The sequence below is a fragment of the Helicoverpa armigera genome, chromosome 3 (genome assembly GCF_030705265.1).
Source record: "Helicoverpa armigera isolate CAAS_96S chromosome 3, ASM3070526v1, whole genome shotgun sequence".
NCBI classification, from domain to species: domain Eukaryota; kingdom Metazoa; phylum Arthropoda; class Insecta; order Lepidoptera; family Noctuidae; genus Helicoverpa; species Helicoverpa armigera.
Window position 1 is genome coordinate 2,711,935 of NC_087122.1, and position 16,440 is coordinate 2,728,374.

A 16,440-nucleotide genomic window follows, 5' to 3' on the forward strand; every position below is an offset into this window, starting at 1 on the left:
ATTCAGCGGTTGAATTAGTGAAATGGTGACGTCATTCCGTCTACATGACGTTGGCATTAAAATATTAACATCAGCATAAGTGCCGGATTAAGTAAACAATATCAATGCTATAATTATGCTCCGTTTTCTGCGTATTGAGACAGACTAACTCAATCATCATGACATAAAGCGTGTAACACCAATAAAATTCGAGAACCCATAAAATCTCAAAACCCGTTTCGCTTCGACCATACAAATTAGCAACTTGTAAAACACGCCCACATATTTTTACAAATGGCCGTTTTATTTGACAATGTACAGCGCGCAGATCGCAGCCAAGAAGGCATTTTGTGCATCCACTTTCACCAATATAAGCACGCCAATAGATTGCACCGCGAGGTAGAAAACGTACGCGCGGATTATTCTCTCGAATTGTCAATTGCAAATACCTATCCTCGGAGTAGTCTGGAGACATTTAGCTGGTCCTCTATAAAGCAGATGCTCTATTTTCACTTAAATAATCACTATCAGAAACAGTCACACTTGTAAGTAATGTGGCCGAGATAAGTGTGTTACATTATTAAGTGGGTTAGAAATCTACTTGCTTGGTTTGCACGTAACATTTAATTAATTGATCTTTGTTCTGGTCTCTGTTTAAAACGTGTTCATTAGTGTTGAGTATTCATGCAACATTCTACTAAAGTAAATGAGAACATTTTGAAACATAAATTGTTTCAATAGTGTTCTGAACAGTTCAAGGAAACTTCTAGTAATTTGGCGACGCGAGACGCTCAATAGCTTTTATTTGCCATGTTCGTTGACAAATCTTGCAAACCTACATCGAAGTTTGCGTAGAATAAATATCCAATTATGAAATCTATTAAAATCGGGTCAATAGTTCTCGCGATTAGACCGCTTGTACATTGAGATAATAAATACTACGACCTGATTTAACAATGGAATTACTACGCCCTATTACTTACTGCATTAATCAATTGCAGAAACACAATATTGTTTATGAGTTACTGTTTTCTTATTAGTATTATTTAAGACTGGAGCTACATTAGACAGAAGCAGCAAAGTTAGGAGACGCAGGTATTTTTGATGACTTATGGTTTTCATCGAAATCTACTCTACAGTCTAGTAAATGTCTGATGCAAACCATGGAGCTTCCGTCAACGACAATGATTCCATGAATGGACGGGAGTTCAAAAACAGCACGTTTAGACAATGGGCTATTGAAAAAACTCGAGGAATCTTTGCAAGCAATAAAATAACGGGAGCTGACATAAGTGCTATTTTTAAGTGTTATGCCCACTTACAAAACAACAATGTTTTCAATGTGCTCTTTGAAATTGTAATAACTTTTAATTATATGTTTAGTCTTGTTCTACGGTAGTCATAGAATTAGCCACAACTTGTCAAAATAAACAATCATATTCTCATCTCAGGTAAGTAAATAAAAGTAGGTACTTATAAAATGTTCTCGGTGAATTTAAGTGTTTCATGCAGGAGTATTTAAGTAGAGTTGCAAAGAAAACTGAATTGCCATACTTTCTTTATCGTGATGAAAGATCAGATACTCAACTCAGCTTCGAATTAGTCTCAAATTGAATGTAACGTCCGAGGAGTATGTGCGCTGTACAGATGCAGCTAAGTTAGTACTTAGCTGAACTATTTTAAGCACAAATGGTAGTGCATGTGAGTCGATCAGAAGCGAATGGAAGGTTCGGGTTTCACGGCCTTCGGTCCACTACTCGATTACCAACGACGCCAGTGACGTAGTGCGCTGGCGCCTATACCAACTTCTCTGCGGCTTCGTGTCATGAATACATGAGGAAGTCTTTAGTGTTGTGAATAAATTCGCGGTTTAACTCAGGGCTACTCAAGGAATGCGGTTTAAGTTACCGAGTGAGTTTCGAGTCCAGTAATAATTGCACGTGACCCCAATCACAACTATTGGCATTTAACAGCAAAAACATGTAAAGAGCGAACTACGCAATAAATTAACTAATACCTACTAAGTATGTATGGAGGATCGCAAGAAATCTGGTGTGAAAAAAGGAGTAAAGTGTATCAGAGAGCCGGCCAGACGAAAAAGAACGCACGACGCTTTTTTAGCCAGGCAGTAGATCGGGTGCGTTGCGCGTGAGTCACCGGCGCATACCGGCGCGCACCATGCACCGTACGTGTCAACCACCTATTTATGTCGCTGGTCGCAGGACGAAGCGCAAATAAACAGCATCAAAGGGACGTTGGATTCCGCTCGGCGACGGTGCGAGCACCAACTAAAAGCAACGAAAACAACCACCATTGTCTACGGATGAGTTATTTTCGCAAATAGATACGGATTCGCCACTTGCTGCAATGCAACTTCTGTCGCTATCCACCGATGCTAAGTTAAGATTCTTGCGACTTTGGAAATAAACTGCTCAATATTTAGATATCTCACTTATAAACGTAGGTGTGAATATAAAAATTAATTGCTCAATGCAAGATTGAAAGATAAGGAATTCACATAAAGACTGATAGTTCCAAAGTTCTGTTTTGCATAATAAAACTTTTAAATAACCAAATAAGGTGGTGTTATCTCACAAGTTACTTTGGTTCAATGAATTTTAAACATGAATTAATTGAGTGAATAGTTTTTTATCTATTTAAAGAAACACTACAGTTTAAAGTAAATAAAATTATTTTAACTTGAGAGTAGTTTCATTTTAAGTGCTTACCTGGGGCAATTTCACTTTAAAAATCTTTAATGAAACTGATACAGAAGTGTACACTCCTAATGATCAATTAATTACTCACTAAGAGTACTAAAATTTACTTAAATTCAAAATATCCTTTAACTTTCAAATGCACCAAGGGCAACCCATTTTAATTAATTACATATTAAGTAAATCATATTTTTTATTATTTTATTCGCAGTTACTTCCTACATAATTAAAAAGAGGAAAAAGATTTAACATTATTTTCCAGAATTTTAGTAAAATGATACAGTTACACATACAGTAGAATTCTAGTTATAAAAAACACTAAACAATCAGGAAGGTTATTTTGAGATAATAATATTTTATCCAATTCCACTCCTATTTTAGTTTTAATACAGTTTTAAAAATATTTCACCTACTTATTAATAAAAAAACCAATCTAGCACTGGATGGGTGAAATTGACAGTTCTACATATTACATAGTTAATTTGTATTTTTTAAATCAATAGCCTAATAGTAACCTAATTGAATTAATTTGTCCGAAACATAAATAGCAAGAGACATGAAAACATGGAAAGGGTTGTGCTCCGGGCACAATACATATATTATATCTAACTATACCAACAAGGCAAAAAATATAGAATAGTATGCAATGTTTTAAGATATAATAAACATTCCATGTCATATTTGCAACAAGGGTTATTTGAGGATAATTAAAATCATTATAAGAAGTAGGTACAATGGGACACAGTAAAGAAACAATTTTACAAAAAATGTCTCTCATTAAGTATAGTGTAAATATAAATTATATCAATATGCCAAGAAAATGTGTAAAATATAGTACATGGTTTAATATAGAATGTAACTGACCTTTCATCCTCTGGCGGCGGAGCGGGCTGCGGCTCCTCCTTGCCGTCTCCCGTGTCCCCAGCCTGCAGCGCGTCGGTGGACACATCCGGAGCACCACTGTCACACGCATTCACATTCACACTGCTCATCACCGCGCCACTGATGGCATGAGACACCGCACTCACGGGGCTGCCGAAGCCCTGACTGTCATGGCCCGGCTGCGGCGCGTTCGCCACGTACGCGGTCGAACTCACCGGCATCGACACCACCGGCGAGTTGGTCCCCGACACGGTCGCCTCCACGGGCGCCACACTACTCTGCGACATCACCGGCACCACGTTCCCGTACCCCAGACCCATGCTGGTCTGGGACTGCACCACGTTGGGGTGGACCCCGCCGCCCATACCGACCGGCATGCTAGGCTGCATGGACATCGGAATGTTCTGGTGCGCCATGGGCACTTGCGCCACCGGCTGGTTGGGCACGTACTGCACGCCGCCCATCTGGCCCTGCCCGCCCACTTGCTGCGGGAGCAGGTTCTGTTGACCCATGTGCTGCGCGACAGGCATCTGCTGACCGACGTTCGTTGGCTGCATGAATATAGGATCTGAGGCGGGTATCTGCATACTAGGCTGATTCCCGTCTAGAGTCATCTGCATATTCTGTGGAGCCGCAGTCATCATTTGTATGTTTTGTTGCGGCACATTCCCTTGCTGAGGAGCAATAGTGTGCACTGTAGTTGGCTGCTGCTGACCAGTGAGGCTCTGGAGATTCGCAGGCAATGTTGAGCCCTGTGGTTGAGAAGGCATTGGCTGTAGGTTTGAAGGCAGCGTCGCACCTTGCTGTGATGTAACAATTGAAGTGAGCACCTCTTGGGGCATAGTTTGGCCTTGCTGGCTCATCTGTGATTGCTGTGTGTGGTATTGAGGAACAGTGTGTTGAGGTTGAACCATCTGCTGCTGAGACGATGGCATACTGGCAGTTATCATGTTCTGAGCATTAGACTGCTGACTGACAGCTTGATTATACTGCTGTTGGACACCTGACATTCCTTGTTGTTGCATCTGGGGATGCATGCCAGGCACAACTGACTGCTGGGGCTGCGATGGCAACTGATGCATTTGAGTTTGCATCTGTGGCATCTGTTGATTAGCGCCAGTGAGTTGAGTAGGCATCTGCATCTGTTGAATGTGATTAGGCAATTGTTGATTTTGCATAGCCTGTATCTGAGCTTGGCTCGGCAAATGCTGCAGTTGAGCCTGCTGGGCTCCCATGGCCTGTTGTCCTTGCATATGGTGAGTTTGGGCCATGTTGGGCATCTGAGTCTGCTGCATATGTATCTGAGGGTTTGGCTGGCCTTGTATTTGTTGCATCTGCATCTGTTGCATTTGAGGCTGCTGAGAGGCCACTTGGTTGATCTGACCCTGATTGGGCATAGCCTGCATTTGAGGCATTTGTTGCTGCATCTGTGGCATGTTCGTCATTTGGGCCTGAGGCAGATGCTGGCTCATCTGCTGCATTTGCTGGTTTGGTATCTGTTGCATTTGCTGCGGCATCTGCTGATGCATTGGAATTTGTTGCATTGCCATACCCTGAGATTGGGCGATGACTTGCTGTAGCTGGTGTTGAGGAAAACTTTGAGGAATCTGCTGGACTTGCTGTTGTTGTGTCTGTTGCGGGTGGTTCTGTGCTGCATTCTGCATAGTGATGTGCGTCATACTCTGGGGGTGCTGCTGTCCAACCTGCTGCTGGTTTGCTTGCAAGTTTGGATTTGGCATTTGTTGTGGCATTTCTAAGGGCGGAGACTGCACAGACACTGACTGAGAAACAGGCTGCATCTGCTGCTGCACCGCATTAATAGGCTGAGTCAATGACTGGCCAGGGGAAGCCATTGGAAATTGTTTTTGAAGAGTTTGTTCTAGTTGCTGCACAGTTGGAGCATTACCTTGCATATCCTTAGGCCCTTTGTTAGTCAGATCATTAGACATTTCATCGTGTTGACTATCATTAATCACTACACCACTGTCAGGAGCCTGCAAGGCATTAGTTTCAGTCACATCGAGGTTGTTGTTTAACGTGATAGCTGCATTCTGCTGAGTAGTATGATCCAAGTAGTCCATACACATCCATCGACCCCGGCGGAAAGGTTCAGTGCTTTCTATTTTCACAACTTTAAACCGTTCATTCCTAACATGTTCTTGTATTTCTTTCATACCTTCTTGGGGTTTCGCATTTCCTATGAGATTGATGATGCTGCCTGCTCCGGCGTTTGTAACGCTGACGTGCATGTCAGACACTTCTGTATTATTACTATTTGGCACTGCTCCTCCTATCTGGTTGTTAGCGTTGTCCTGGCCGACGATCGCGAGCCCGTACTGCGAGCTGGTCGGGATGACGGGGGCGCAACCTAATGATGCACTCGACGCGTTGTAAAACACATCATCTTTGGAGAATGTGTCCTCGGAATAACTAGGCGTTTCATTCTCAATGTCAGTCACTCTCGATATGTCGTCGGTGTGAGATTCATCAAGATCGTCAGCCGAGTCTTCGCCAGCATCTGTGCTCACTCGAGAGCCGACCGTCACACTGGTGATCTGAAATGAAGATATTTTCCTTGGGTTATGGGCGGCTTGCAGACTTGTCGGGTGAGTCACCCCCTTCTCCGACTCGTTCAGTCGAAGAGATTCACTCGTCGTACGGTGAACAACGTTGTTATACTTGTTTTTCTCACTAGTTTTATGTGACTTTTGAATCAGATTGTCAGCCATTATGCCGTCCGAACCGAATGACTATCTAAAGAAAATTTCACTGTTTATTGGCTTCAGAGACATTTGATAGACCTTTCAATCACAATAATACATGAAATATAAAATCATTGTACACTCACAATTTCACAAACACAGTAATTTAACTATTTAAGTTCTTAAAATTCATTAGTAAACACACACAGTTGCGAACATCTTTCAGACGGCAGCAACATGGCGGCCATTTATGCGCAATGCATTATGGTTGACAATTTGCAGTAGACTATAGACATTCTAGACTTTTTGCTTTAGCTTACTACAATTGCTCAATAGATGGCGGTAAAAACCCATGGTATAAATAAATTAAATTCACAAAAGAACACTTACTTTATGATAAATAATTATACGCTATTTTTTTATTTGTTTCGTCAGTAATTTGCTAAATAATAATTTTCATTTTATCAGTTGTAGATCTTAGTTTATAGATAGGTCAACATTACAGTACGCATATCAAATCAACGTGAATCAACGCGATAATAATAATTCGTCTAATGTTAAATTCAAATTTAAATGTAAAAATGGCTAAAGCGCTGTGTATTTATGTATAAAGAAACTTTACTGATAAAAGACATGAATAGAATCAATCGCTCATTGTTGGCCTGTGCCAGTGCTTTACTAAAAGGCAATGCTCTTAGCCTTAAACATGAAAACATTATTTTTATTAAAATTTCACCATCAAAATGATAGATATAAGAAAATACGCAGTATATAATATTTAGATTTATATATCGGACTAGTGCGCTAGGCAGACTTGCTTTTTACAACAGACTGTTCTTGTTTTTCGTAGTATTGCTATTCCACACAAGATGGCGCTGTTACAAACTATTTCTTTGTAGCGCCGACAGAGGGCAACAAATAATATTTCAGGCTATTTGAAATTAAAGTTTTCCGGATGCTTTATTTCATAGAGAAGAAATAGTATATTCCCAAAAAAATAATAATTTATGATCCTTAGACCAAAACCGTACCCGTAAGGTTAAAACAGGACCTTAATACTACACTTCGCTGTTTGTCCGTCTGTCACCAGACACTGTCTCATGAACCGTGATAAACGGTTGAAATTTTCACTGATGATGTATTTCTGTTGCAATATTTAAAAAGGTACTTTATGTATTAATACAATTATGTATTACTTATATGTCTCTTCAACCGTAAGAAAATGTGTTTAAAATTATGACCATCTCTGGGTGGTCCTACCTACCTCTACGTAAACTCGCATAGCCATAATGTTACCATAAATTCTACGTACATATAACAAGTCAATAAGTTTTGCTTGCGGTGTCTGAACGTAGGTAAATATATTCTAATTATAGAATATAGCCCCAATTTGAAGTATATGTTAGAGAGAAAGTCAATAGGGACATACCTATGCATGTATGTACTTTTTATACGCTGAATATAAAACGTAATGAGCAGGAAGCGTAACTGCTATTCATATAAGTAATACAGTACATCTACTATTAAGCATTTAATATTGGGTTTATAAACAGGTGCAGTTAATGAAATAGTGAAGAAGAAAATTAAATCAAAGTCGACTTACAAATGGCGAGCTGCTGCAAAGTTCGCGCTAATTCGCGATGCGCGCCTTCGTGTCGGGAACTAAAGGAGCGAGCGCCCCGACCCCAGCCATTACCCACAAGGTCTTCGGATCGCCAGCCGATTTAGCCAACATCCCCACCAATCGCCGTGACACTTCTTAAACGAAGGTAATTTGCTATTATTTGTAAATTGGTGTGCCGAGCGACGTCCGCCGCGAACTGACCGCGTCGCAGTCGCTCGGGAGCACGGGACCCTCCCTGGCTCTCCCGCTGGCTCCGACCACACCTATGTACACTACAACTTTAATTAAAACTCGGTGAAGAACCCTTAAGTAAATAATCGTCACACCACCGACAGCCTTTGCTACCGAATCGAGCGCCAGTCGATAAGATATAGTCCACGAACAAACATCCTTTCGTTATGAAAATGTGAATGTGAGTGATTCCGAGATGGCGAAGTCTGTTGAAGTGAATAAAAACAGTGAAGACGATTCCACCATGGACGGGGATAGTGACGAGGAGTTGGGATGCGTGGGGAGGCTGATGGTGACGCTGCGCATCAACCCCAACCTGATCATGTTGAAAGTGACTCTGTTTGTCATGTACGGAGCCACAGCATCTCTCTTGCCGTATCTGACAATACACATGCAGAGTATAGGATTGACTGTGCCAGAAATATCTTTTGTGTATTTAGCGTTGCCCTTTACCACTTTTCTTAGTCCACCTATAACCGGTAAGTTTGAATATTCAATATCAATGAAACCCCATTTACAATTATTTTAGGAGATTACAATGCTTTTAGGTTTCCTGGTGGATCGCTTTGGGGAGTACAAACCTGTCGTGATCACCGCTTTGATTCTGAATGCTGCATTCCACCACTCGTTACTGCTCATACCCCACCAAGAGACGCCAGGGATGATGCCATCAGCTTACGTCATGCGGCACCCGATCACAAATAGCGTAGAGGTACATAAAACTCTTGTTTCGAAATCGACCCCTTAAGATCTTGTTACGAACTAACTCAGTATATACACCTAAGAATTTGAGCAAATCGTTCTCATCCGGCCCCAGGGCGAATTAACTACTAGTGTCTTGTGATCCTGTGTGTTTGAATTAGTTAATGGAATTAAGCTAAATTTATGCACGTTGGACTTTACCCTTGAATGCTGTATTGGTTCATCCGTTTGGAACCTGTAATTTTGGTTTACTAAACCATAATTTGATGTGATGGAAAAATGTCGTTTCCACTAAGGACTATCATCACAATTGAGTGACTGAACAACTTTTGGTATGCAATGTTTCCAACGATTTTATTTTTTAGATTTGGTGGAGCCCCTGTCCTAGCAGGGAATGTCCTGGAGAGGATGAGACTGTGGACTTTGTTCTTGATCGTTGCGTGGACCATTGCCTGCTGACCAAACCCACAGAGACTCCTCCAAGCGACCCTGCTGATGACAAAGACGACTTGGACTTCCACATTAGCCATAAGGTCCAGCTACCGAATTTGAAGTCTAATTCCAGGCAAGTTTGTAATGATTATTTTGATCGCGTTTACCGATCATTGTTGTGAAATAATTAACTCAGCCGTGACACCTTTTTATAATCCTTTTCTACTTGAAGCAGTCACAAGCTATTGTTATGCATGTAATAATAACTTTGAATTTAATAACGCTAAACGCGCAGAAGTACTCATGTAAATGACTCTGTTACTCACATTAAATAACAGTGATAACAATGTCCTACAGTTTCAGACAAACATTACGGTACTTTCTTGGTAAATCTCGACTCAGTGTATCAAGTTTATTGTTAAGCCCCCGAACAAGTTTCCTCTGTTTAGGAATTACAAAGGCTTTACAAGACAAATACTGTAGTTCAACGTATTCAAAATTCTTTGTTCGAAATAATCGTGGTTATTATTTATCTTTCCATTTTTTGCGGATTTCTTCGTGTTCTTAATCAATAGAATGCACTAAAATGATTTCATTAATGGACTCGTTTTGGAAGAAAAAGTATGGAATCTCTGTATCTAGATCTAAAGCAACAGTGATTACATACTCGCAATAATACTGAACATTCCTTGCAGTTTTTTAAACGGTACTGATGACGAAGATTATAATGACGCATCTTACTTTTTAATTGAAGTACACGATGATTTGGAAGAACCAAAAGAACAACTTGGTATTGAAATGGAGAGGGTAAGAAACTAACATTTATAAATAGAAAACTCTGTTACTAAGTATACTTCTACTAAAAAAAATCGTTTTTGTAGGATGAAGATGATCAGATAACAGATTTCAGATCAAGATTTGGAGAAAAACTATTAATAGCACAAGGAATTAATATAACTGCACTCGATAAAGAGGACCTTCGATGTGGTGGTCTTGTTATGTTACATAATATGACTAAGCTCTCCAAGCAACGTCTCGAGATTTTATCTGCAGATTGTATGGTACAGAAATGTGACTTCAGGTAACGTGGTTACAAGCATGTCTACTAATACCTCTGTTTGATTATAATAATATTACTTGTAAACCTACTACTTAATATTTATCTGAAGATACACAAACGACAGCTATCTAAAGGTAAATTATCTTTGGAATATTACAGGAGAGGCGGCCCCGATACGTGCCCGCCGGATTATAAGGAGAGCGACGATAAAACGTTCTATATCTATTTCTTCTTGAGATTTATGGGGACTATTATGTTATCTGCCGGTGTCACAATCATGGACCCTATAGCTTTAACGATGATTCAGAAGTACGGTGGAGACTTTGGCAGAGAAAGGCTATTTTCTAGTATTGGCATGGCTATATTCTCCCCCATAACAGGCATGTTAATAGATATGAGAAGTAAACAAGTTGGTGCGTATATTGTTGGCATCTTGTAATTGTTATCGTTAATGTCAATAGTGAGTTACTAAATGTTTACATCGGTTTGTTGATTACAGGATACACTGACTATTCAGCTGCGTTTTATACTTACGATGTGCTGCTGTTGATATCAGCTGTGACCGTCGCCGTCATGCCTCTCGGAGCCAAACTACCTGCCGATAATTTACTCCGAGATTTAGTAAACATTATCAAAATGCCGCATATCATTGTTTTCATATTTTTCCTGTTTGCCTTGGGAAACTTTTGGGGATTTATCGAATCTTATCTGTTTATTTACTTGAAGGAATTGGGTGCACCGAATTTCTTGTTAGGTGAGTTCTTCAAATTGTTGTTTTGAGTTTTAATTGGAATGTCGTATAGTTAGTGCGGGTCATTTGAGTAATGATTGTAATGATGTGATTGAGTATTGAGTGGCTCGTGTGTCTAGGAATAACCGTGACCGTGGGCACGCTGAGCAGCATCCCGTTCCTCTACGGCGCGGATGCCATCACCGCGCGCATCGGCCACGTGAATGTCATCATAGTCGCGTTCTTCTCCCACGCCGCGAGACTCGTCGGCTACTCGTTCATCGAGTGAGTATCTCCCATCTCTTCCGTGTTAGCTCACTAGTACTCTTTGCACGTGAGTATGTATGTGTAATTTACACATCCTACCATCTGATTATCTTCTAAAGCTTCAGAGTGATAACGGTTCATTACAATTTGCACGAGACGCGAACTGCAAATAGTAGAATAGTTCTTGATGATAAAACTATGAATGTTATTTTGTCGCATCTCGAAACGAATGCGAAGTGACACAACAATGCATGAACTATGTGCGAAGATAAATATTGTATGAAACCTCTAAGTATTTATTGTCTTAGACAATAGTGCTGATATAGAGCAACAGATAAGTGCAGCCCTGGCACTGACATATTAAGGTATATTTCTGTATAAGGAGAAAACAAGTTATAACATCAGTCAATGATACTCGATTTGTAACCTACCTAGGATGAGATAAATTCAAAACACGAGAAACAGAGAATTTAGTAGAATTTACTCAGACAGTGAAAATTGATAAAGGTTAGATGACGTACGCGGAAACCAGTCACATAATCTATTCCAAGGAAACATTACGATAATGTCCAGGTACAAGATTCTTATCCCATCCCACACACGATGATCTGTTTCCTTTGAACGAACATGCTTCTCATCAAAGAATAATTACTGCGTTGTTTTACAATATCCTTTTCTTAGCCTCTTCTTCTGAAGTAGATATCAAGTACTTCGTTATAACAGATCATACATAATCATGATCAAAATTGTAAAGTTTCAAGCTTCATTTTCCTTCCTTCTCCAGTTTATCCTCAACAAACTGTGTTCATTAAATATAGAAAGTAGATCCATAACCGAAAGTCAAGCCTGACTCCATCAACGTAAAACCTAACTAGCACAGGCACGTCCTTAGACATTAAAACTCCATTTTCAAGATGAATGTATTTACGACGACTTGCATTGCCAAGTTTATGAGCACAATGATGCTGTGTGGGCGACCATTGTAAACACTTACCTGCTAAATTACTGTTATAACTCAGATATTGCGGTGAACGACGCATTTGATCGTAAATAAAACCTATAAATACACGAGGAGATTAGCAAAGGTTTTATTGATGATAGAAGTAGTAATAGCTATGGTTTTCGATGATTAAATATTTAGGTTTCAAGAAACATGGGTAAATATAGGACAGCTTATAGAATTTGTACAGATGTTAAAGCCGAAGTATTACTTTGTAGAGAGACCGCAACTTACATGGGCTTAGAGCGGCTTAGTAGATGTTTTACTCGATGTAGAACTCATCATGTACTATGTAGTAATACCAGTAGGTTGTAAGTAGAAGTCTAGAAGGGTGAGTTGCACCATTAAACTATGTATAATGATAACCAAACCATATACCGCCGTGTGTTTGCCTCCCATTGGTCAAGTCGGCATATCTCAAAACTGAAAACCCGGTTGCCGTTATAATGGGTTGCACCCCACCGTAATTACGCATAGGAGACTTAATAGTTGATTTAATACTAGGAAATCCTTTCTGCTTGTGTATCTTCTAACGTTTTGTGTGCTTTCAGGAATTCCTGGTGGTGTTTCCCTTTCGAAGCCATGGAGTCTCTATCAGTGCATCTTATGTGGGTGGCTGCAGCTACGTACTGCGCTATGCTGGCTCCTAAGAGTTTGCTGGCTACATTGATTGGAGTTCTTGGAATGGCGCATTTCAGTCTTGGTTTGTTATTGATACTTATTATATTGTTATTGTTGCTCGGGACTAAAATAATAGTTTGAGTGGAAAAAAGCAAGCTTAAATTGAAAGGTTAATTGCTCTTGTTTTTTGGTTCAGTCCCGTGACAAATAGGCTTACATAAAGTTTCTTTGAGATAATTAACAAAATATTGATATGAGCGAAAGATACGATGAGAAATAACGCTAAGCTGTATAATGTGTAAGAAAACATAAAACTAAGATAACCGTTCGTCTTCTCATCCTTCGACAAATATTGAAAAATTTGAGCTGCAGTATTATAATTTAAGTTGCGATTGGAATTCAGATAACATTATTAGCGTTTTGTGAAACAGTAGTCAAAATCAACATTTAACTACGATTCTTCTTCCCAAACATTATTTAACAGTCTCAAATAGATAAAAGAAGGTCCATTACATTTAATATGGAAAAAAGTACTCTGAATATTTCACCATATTGTGAAATAACCACGAATGACTTCCTCAATTGAGTCTACCGAGCTTAGCACTTATCGTATCCTATCTTTTGCAGGTCGAGGCAGCGGTAGCTTCGGAGGTGGTCTCCTAATAGCAACCCTTGGTACAAGAGAAGCATTCCGCTATATGGGGCTCATCGCCTTCCTCGGTGGAGTTCTATACGGCTTGTTGCATTATTTCTGGCTCAAGAACATCAACATGACGGGCATGCAGAACGCTTGTGAACCTGAGACTGGTGAAACTATAGGTAAATATATCAATGAATTATCATGATATATTAGGAATATCTGATTGATTACATAAAGAAAATCAGTGATCTACGTCAGATAAGTGAATCTTTAGATTTAGCTAAGGTAGGCCATGGAACAAATTAAGCAATAGTTAAATGTGGCTTAGAATTAAAATTCAGGAACTCCGAACTGCATGAGCTTAAAATTGAAGCCTCAAACATCACAATCACTATTTCATGTAACCTCTTATTATAATTCTTACAGAAAGCGGAGAAGGCGACAAGCTGAACGCGGAACCACTAACAAAGGACGCAGAAACCATGATATCACTCGAGCGGCTGCACATGATCACGCGATTCAATCCACTTGGCTCTCTACATTCCTTACCAAGAGGCTCACGTTCAAGGGTAAATATACTTTTTATATCTTACTAGCTTTTGCCCGCGACTTCGTTCGCGTGGAATAGTGACTTCCGGCAGATTTTTGGTTTGACCAATAGATAGCGCTATATGTTCGGAGTAATTTTTTTTTTGTAATAAAAACTATCCTTAAAAGGACATATCCTTTCTCAAGGTCCAAACTGTGTACGTACCAAATTTCACACAAATCGGTTCAGTAGTTTGGGCGTGAAGAAAAGACAGACAGACAGACAGACAGAAAGACAGAAAGACAGACAGACAGACAGACAGAGTTACTTTCACATTTATAATATTAGTTAGGATTTGGAAGTCTCGTTAATTTGACCAAAGCTTGGAATAATTGAATCTAAATCTACGTTTAAGTTCTGAAGTCAATTCTTTTCAGTCCCTGTAGTTGTTTGGTGTCTTCAAGATTTTTCGATTCCGTCCTCTTGCTATATTACTTGGCTTGCTGAAGCTATCATAATTTAAAAAAAAATCTCATCTACACATTACAGTTCTCACAAGGCGACATAAACGAGCACTGCCGCAGCCGCAGCGGCAGCAATAGTCAACGACGAGGCAGTAACTACGAAGGTTCAGCCTCGAAGGTCGACATGCTCCGCTCCGCCATCGAGATCAGCCATCATCACGGAAGAGGTCATATATCTAACAACAGCCTTTGCAGTAATAGGACTTCCAATCATTATAAGGTAAGCTTAAGATCTTATGAGTACCTACTATATTTCCTTGTGATATTGTTTTAGAATGTTTAAAAGACAGGCTTCGTATCTCTCTATTAAAATAGCCTTCATCATTAACTGAAGCTGAACTTTGAGCCTTCGAACTTCACTTAATTTTAATATTTTCTATATTCAAGTCACTGTCTGATGTGTTGTGAGTGAGTTGAAACTAGTACAAGCTCATTGTTAATATCAAAAGTACAAATACCTTTGATATTAACAATGAATATCCTACAAATATTTTTCCATACGTAATTTGTGAAGGCTATAAATGTATTGGCATTATTTAAATAACTGATTCAATTGCAAATAGTATGAAACCTTGCTTATGATCTTTGTTATTCCTATATTTGCTCACTCTATCTTCTGTGACGTAGAATTTTAAATTTACAACCCTGATTAATATTACAACATGTAGTAGCTTAAGATAGTAGAAAAGTACAAAAAATATAGGTACAGTTACGAAAAAAGTCCTACATAGTAAATCATCTTCAGTTTTTTTATCAAATGTTTTCGTAGTAGTCTTCTTATCGACTACACATTTCTACTATTTGGTGAAAATAAACACTCATTGTGATATAGTTTTATATGAACAAATTAATTCTCGACAATTGTCGAAATTTGAATCACTTTGAAGCATGGGCTATGGGCCAATGGCTACTACACATAGCCTTTAATCTCTATACACCCAGCAAATTGTATCCAAATTATATATCTAATCAACAATATAAATATTTCAGCAAGCCCAGAGCGCACCAAAGCTAGTTTTAGTAGGACTGGGACAAAGGAACAACATATCCCAGCCAGCTCTCTCCGAATACGACCCGAGGCGTCGCGATTCTATCCCCGAAGAGGCTGAGGAGGACCGACTGGCAGTACCAGCTAAACCTCCAACCAAGACTAAGAGCGATAATCTCCCACCACCCCCAAGCTATGACGAAGCTACAGGAGAACACAGAAAAAGTTGGCATTCTGACGACAGCACCCCAACTTAACCTACCAATATTCCACCAAACTTTGTCAACATCGTTAAAGTTTTTGACTTTATTAACAAAGGAAAAGCTGTTGACTTTTCTAAGGTTGTAGAAGATTACGACAATTTTAAGATCGTCATTGTTTTTTGGATTTCAAGACTATTGGTAAAGAATGTAGAAGCAACGAGTGTAGCTAAGAGTTCTAATGCAAAGTATAGCGTGTAGTCAGAATTGCCTGTTTTAGTTAGTAATATTTTAGAGTAGGTAGTTGTAGAAGTAATTTGTGTAAAAATTTGACTAAGTGCATGAAAGATGTATGCTTGATATTACATAATTTTTCCTTGTATAGAGTTTTTAACATACGATATTGAGCGTTACATCGAATATCGTCATCATCATCGCATAATTTTAATCGCATTATTTTATCATTAATAAAAGTAAGCAACTTTTGTAAAGGCTTTAATTTATTTAAGTTGTAGATAATGGATATTATACATTTCTGTTGTGAAACATTTATTGTTTTATTTGTTAGCTTAATCTTAATTATTATTTTATAATAGTACAATAGCAATGAAT

The 16,440-nt window shown here is 39.2% G+C and overlaps 2 protein-coding genes across 4 annotated transcripts in view; one reads left to right on the forward strand and one right to left on the reverse strand.

Moving 5' to 3' along the window:
- LOC110383815 (protein bunched, class 2/F/G isoform) overlaps positions 1–6,564 on the reverse strand; it is a 136,003-nt gene extending 129,439 nt beyond the window's left edge. For 2 of the 3 annotated variants that reach the window (XM_021344724.3, XM_049836291.2), the window contains exon 1: positions 3,561–6,564. In XM_021344724.3, coding sequence (XP_021200399.2) covers positions 3,561–6,307 — 2,747 coding nt within the window. In that variant the 5' untranslated portion in view covers positions 6,308–6,564. The remainder of the gene's footprint in view (positions 1–3,560) is intronic. The other variant, XM_049836290.2, reaches the window with a different exon arrangement.
- Positions 6,565–7,979: 1,415 nt separating this feature from the next.
- LOC110383767 (uncharacterized) lies at positions 7,980–16,376 on the forward strand. The gene is made up of 13 exons (XM_021344643.3): positions 7,980–8,614; positions 8,684–8,847; positions 9,203–9,402; positions 9,965–10,076; positions 10,151–10,350; positions 10,489–10,742; positions 10,829–11,083; positions 11,200–11,344; positions 12,878–13,029; positions 13,575–13,766; positions 14,014–14,156; positions 14,666–14,860; positions 15,631–16,376. Exons 1-13 carry the CDS (start codon positions 8,332–8,334, stop codon positions 15,883–15,885), a joined length of 2,550 nt encoding a protein of 849 aa, XP_021200318.1. The 5' UTR covers positions 7,980–8,331; the 3' UTR covers positions 15,886–16,376.
- The last annotated feature ends 64 nt before the right edge of the window (positions 16,377–16,440 follow it).

Excerpts from the sequence above, each read along its gene's own strand:
- LOC110383767 (XM_021344643.3), top strand. The coding sequence starts at position 8,332 with ATGGCGAAGTCTGTTGAAGTGAATAAAAACAGTGAAGACGATTCCACC. Across the intron at positions 10,743-10,828 it reads TATGAGAAGTAAACAAGTTG|GATACACTGACTATTCAGCT; the intron begins GTGCGTATATTG and ends TGTTGATTACAG. Across the intron at positions 14,861-15,630 it reads GGACTTCCAATCATTATAAG|CAAGCCCAGAGCGCACCAAA; the intron begins GTAAGCTTAAGA and ends TAAATATTTCAG.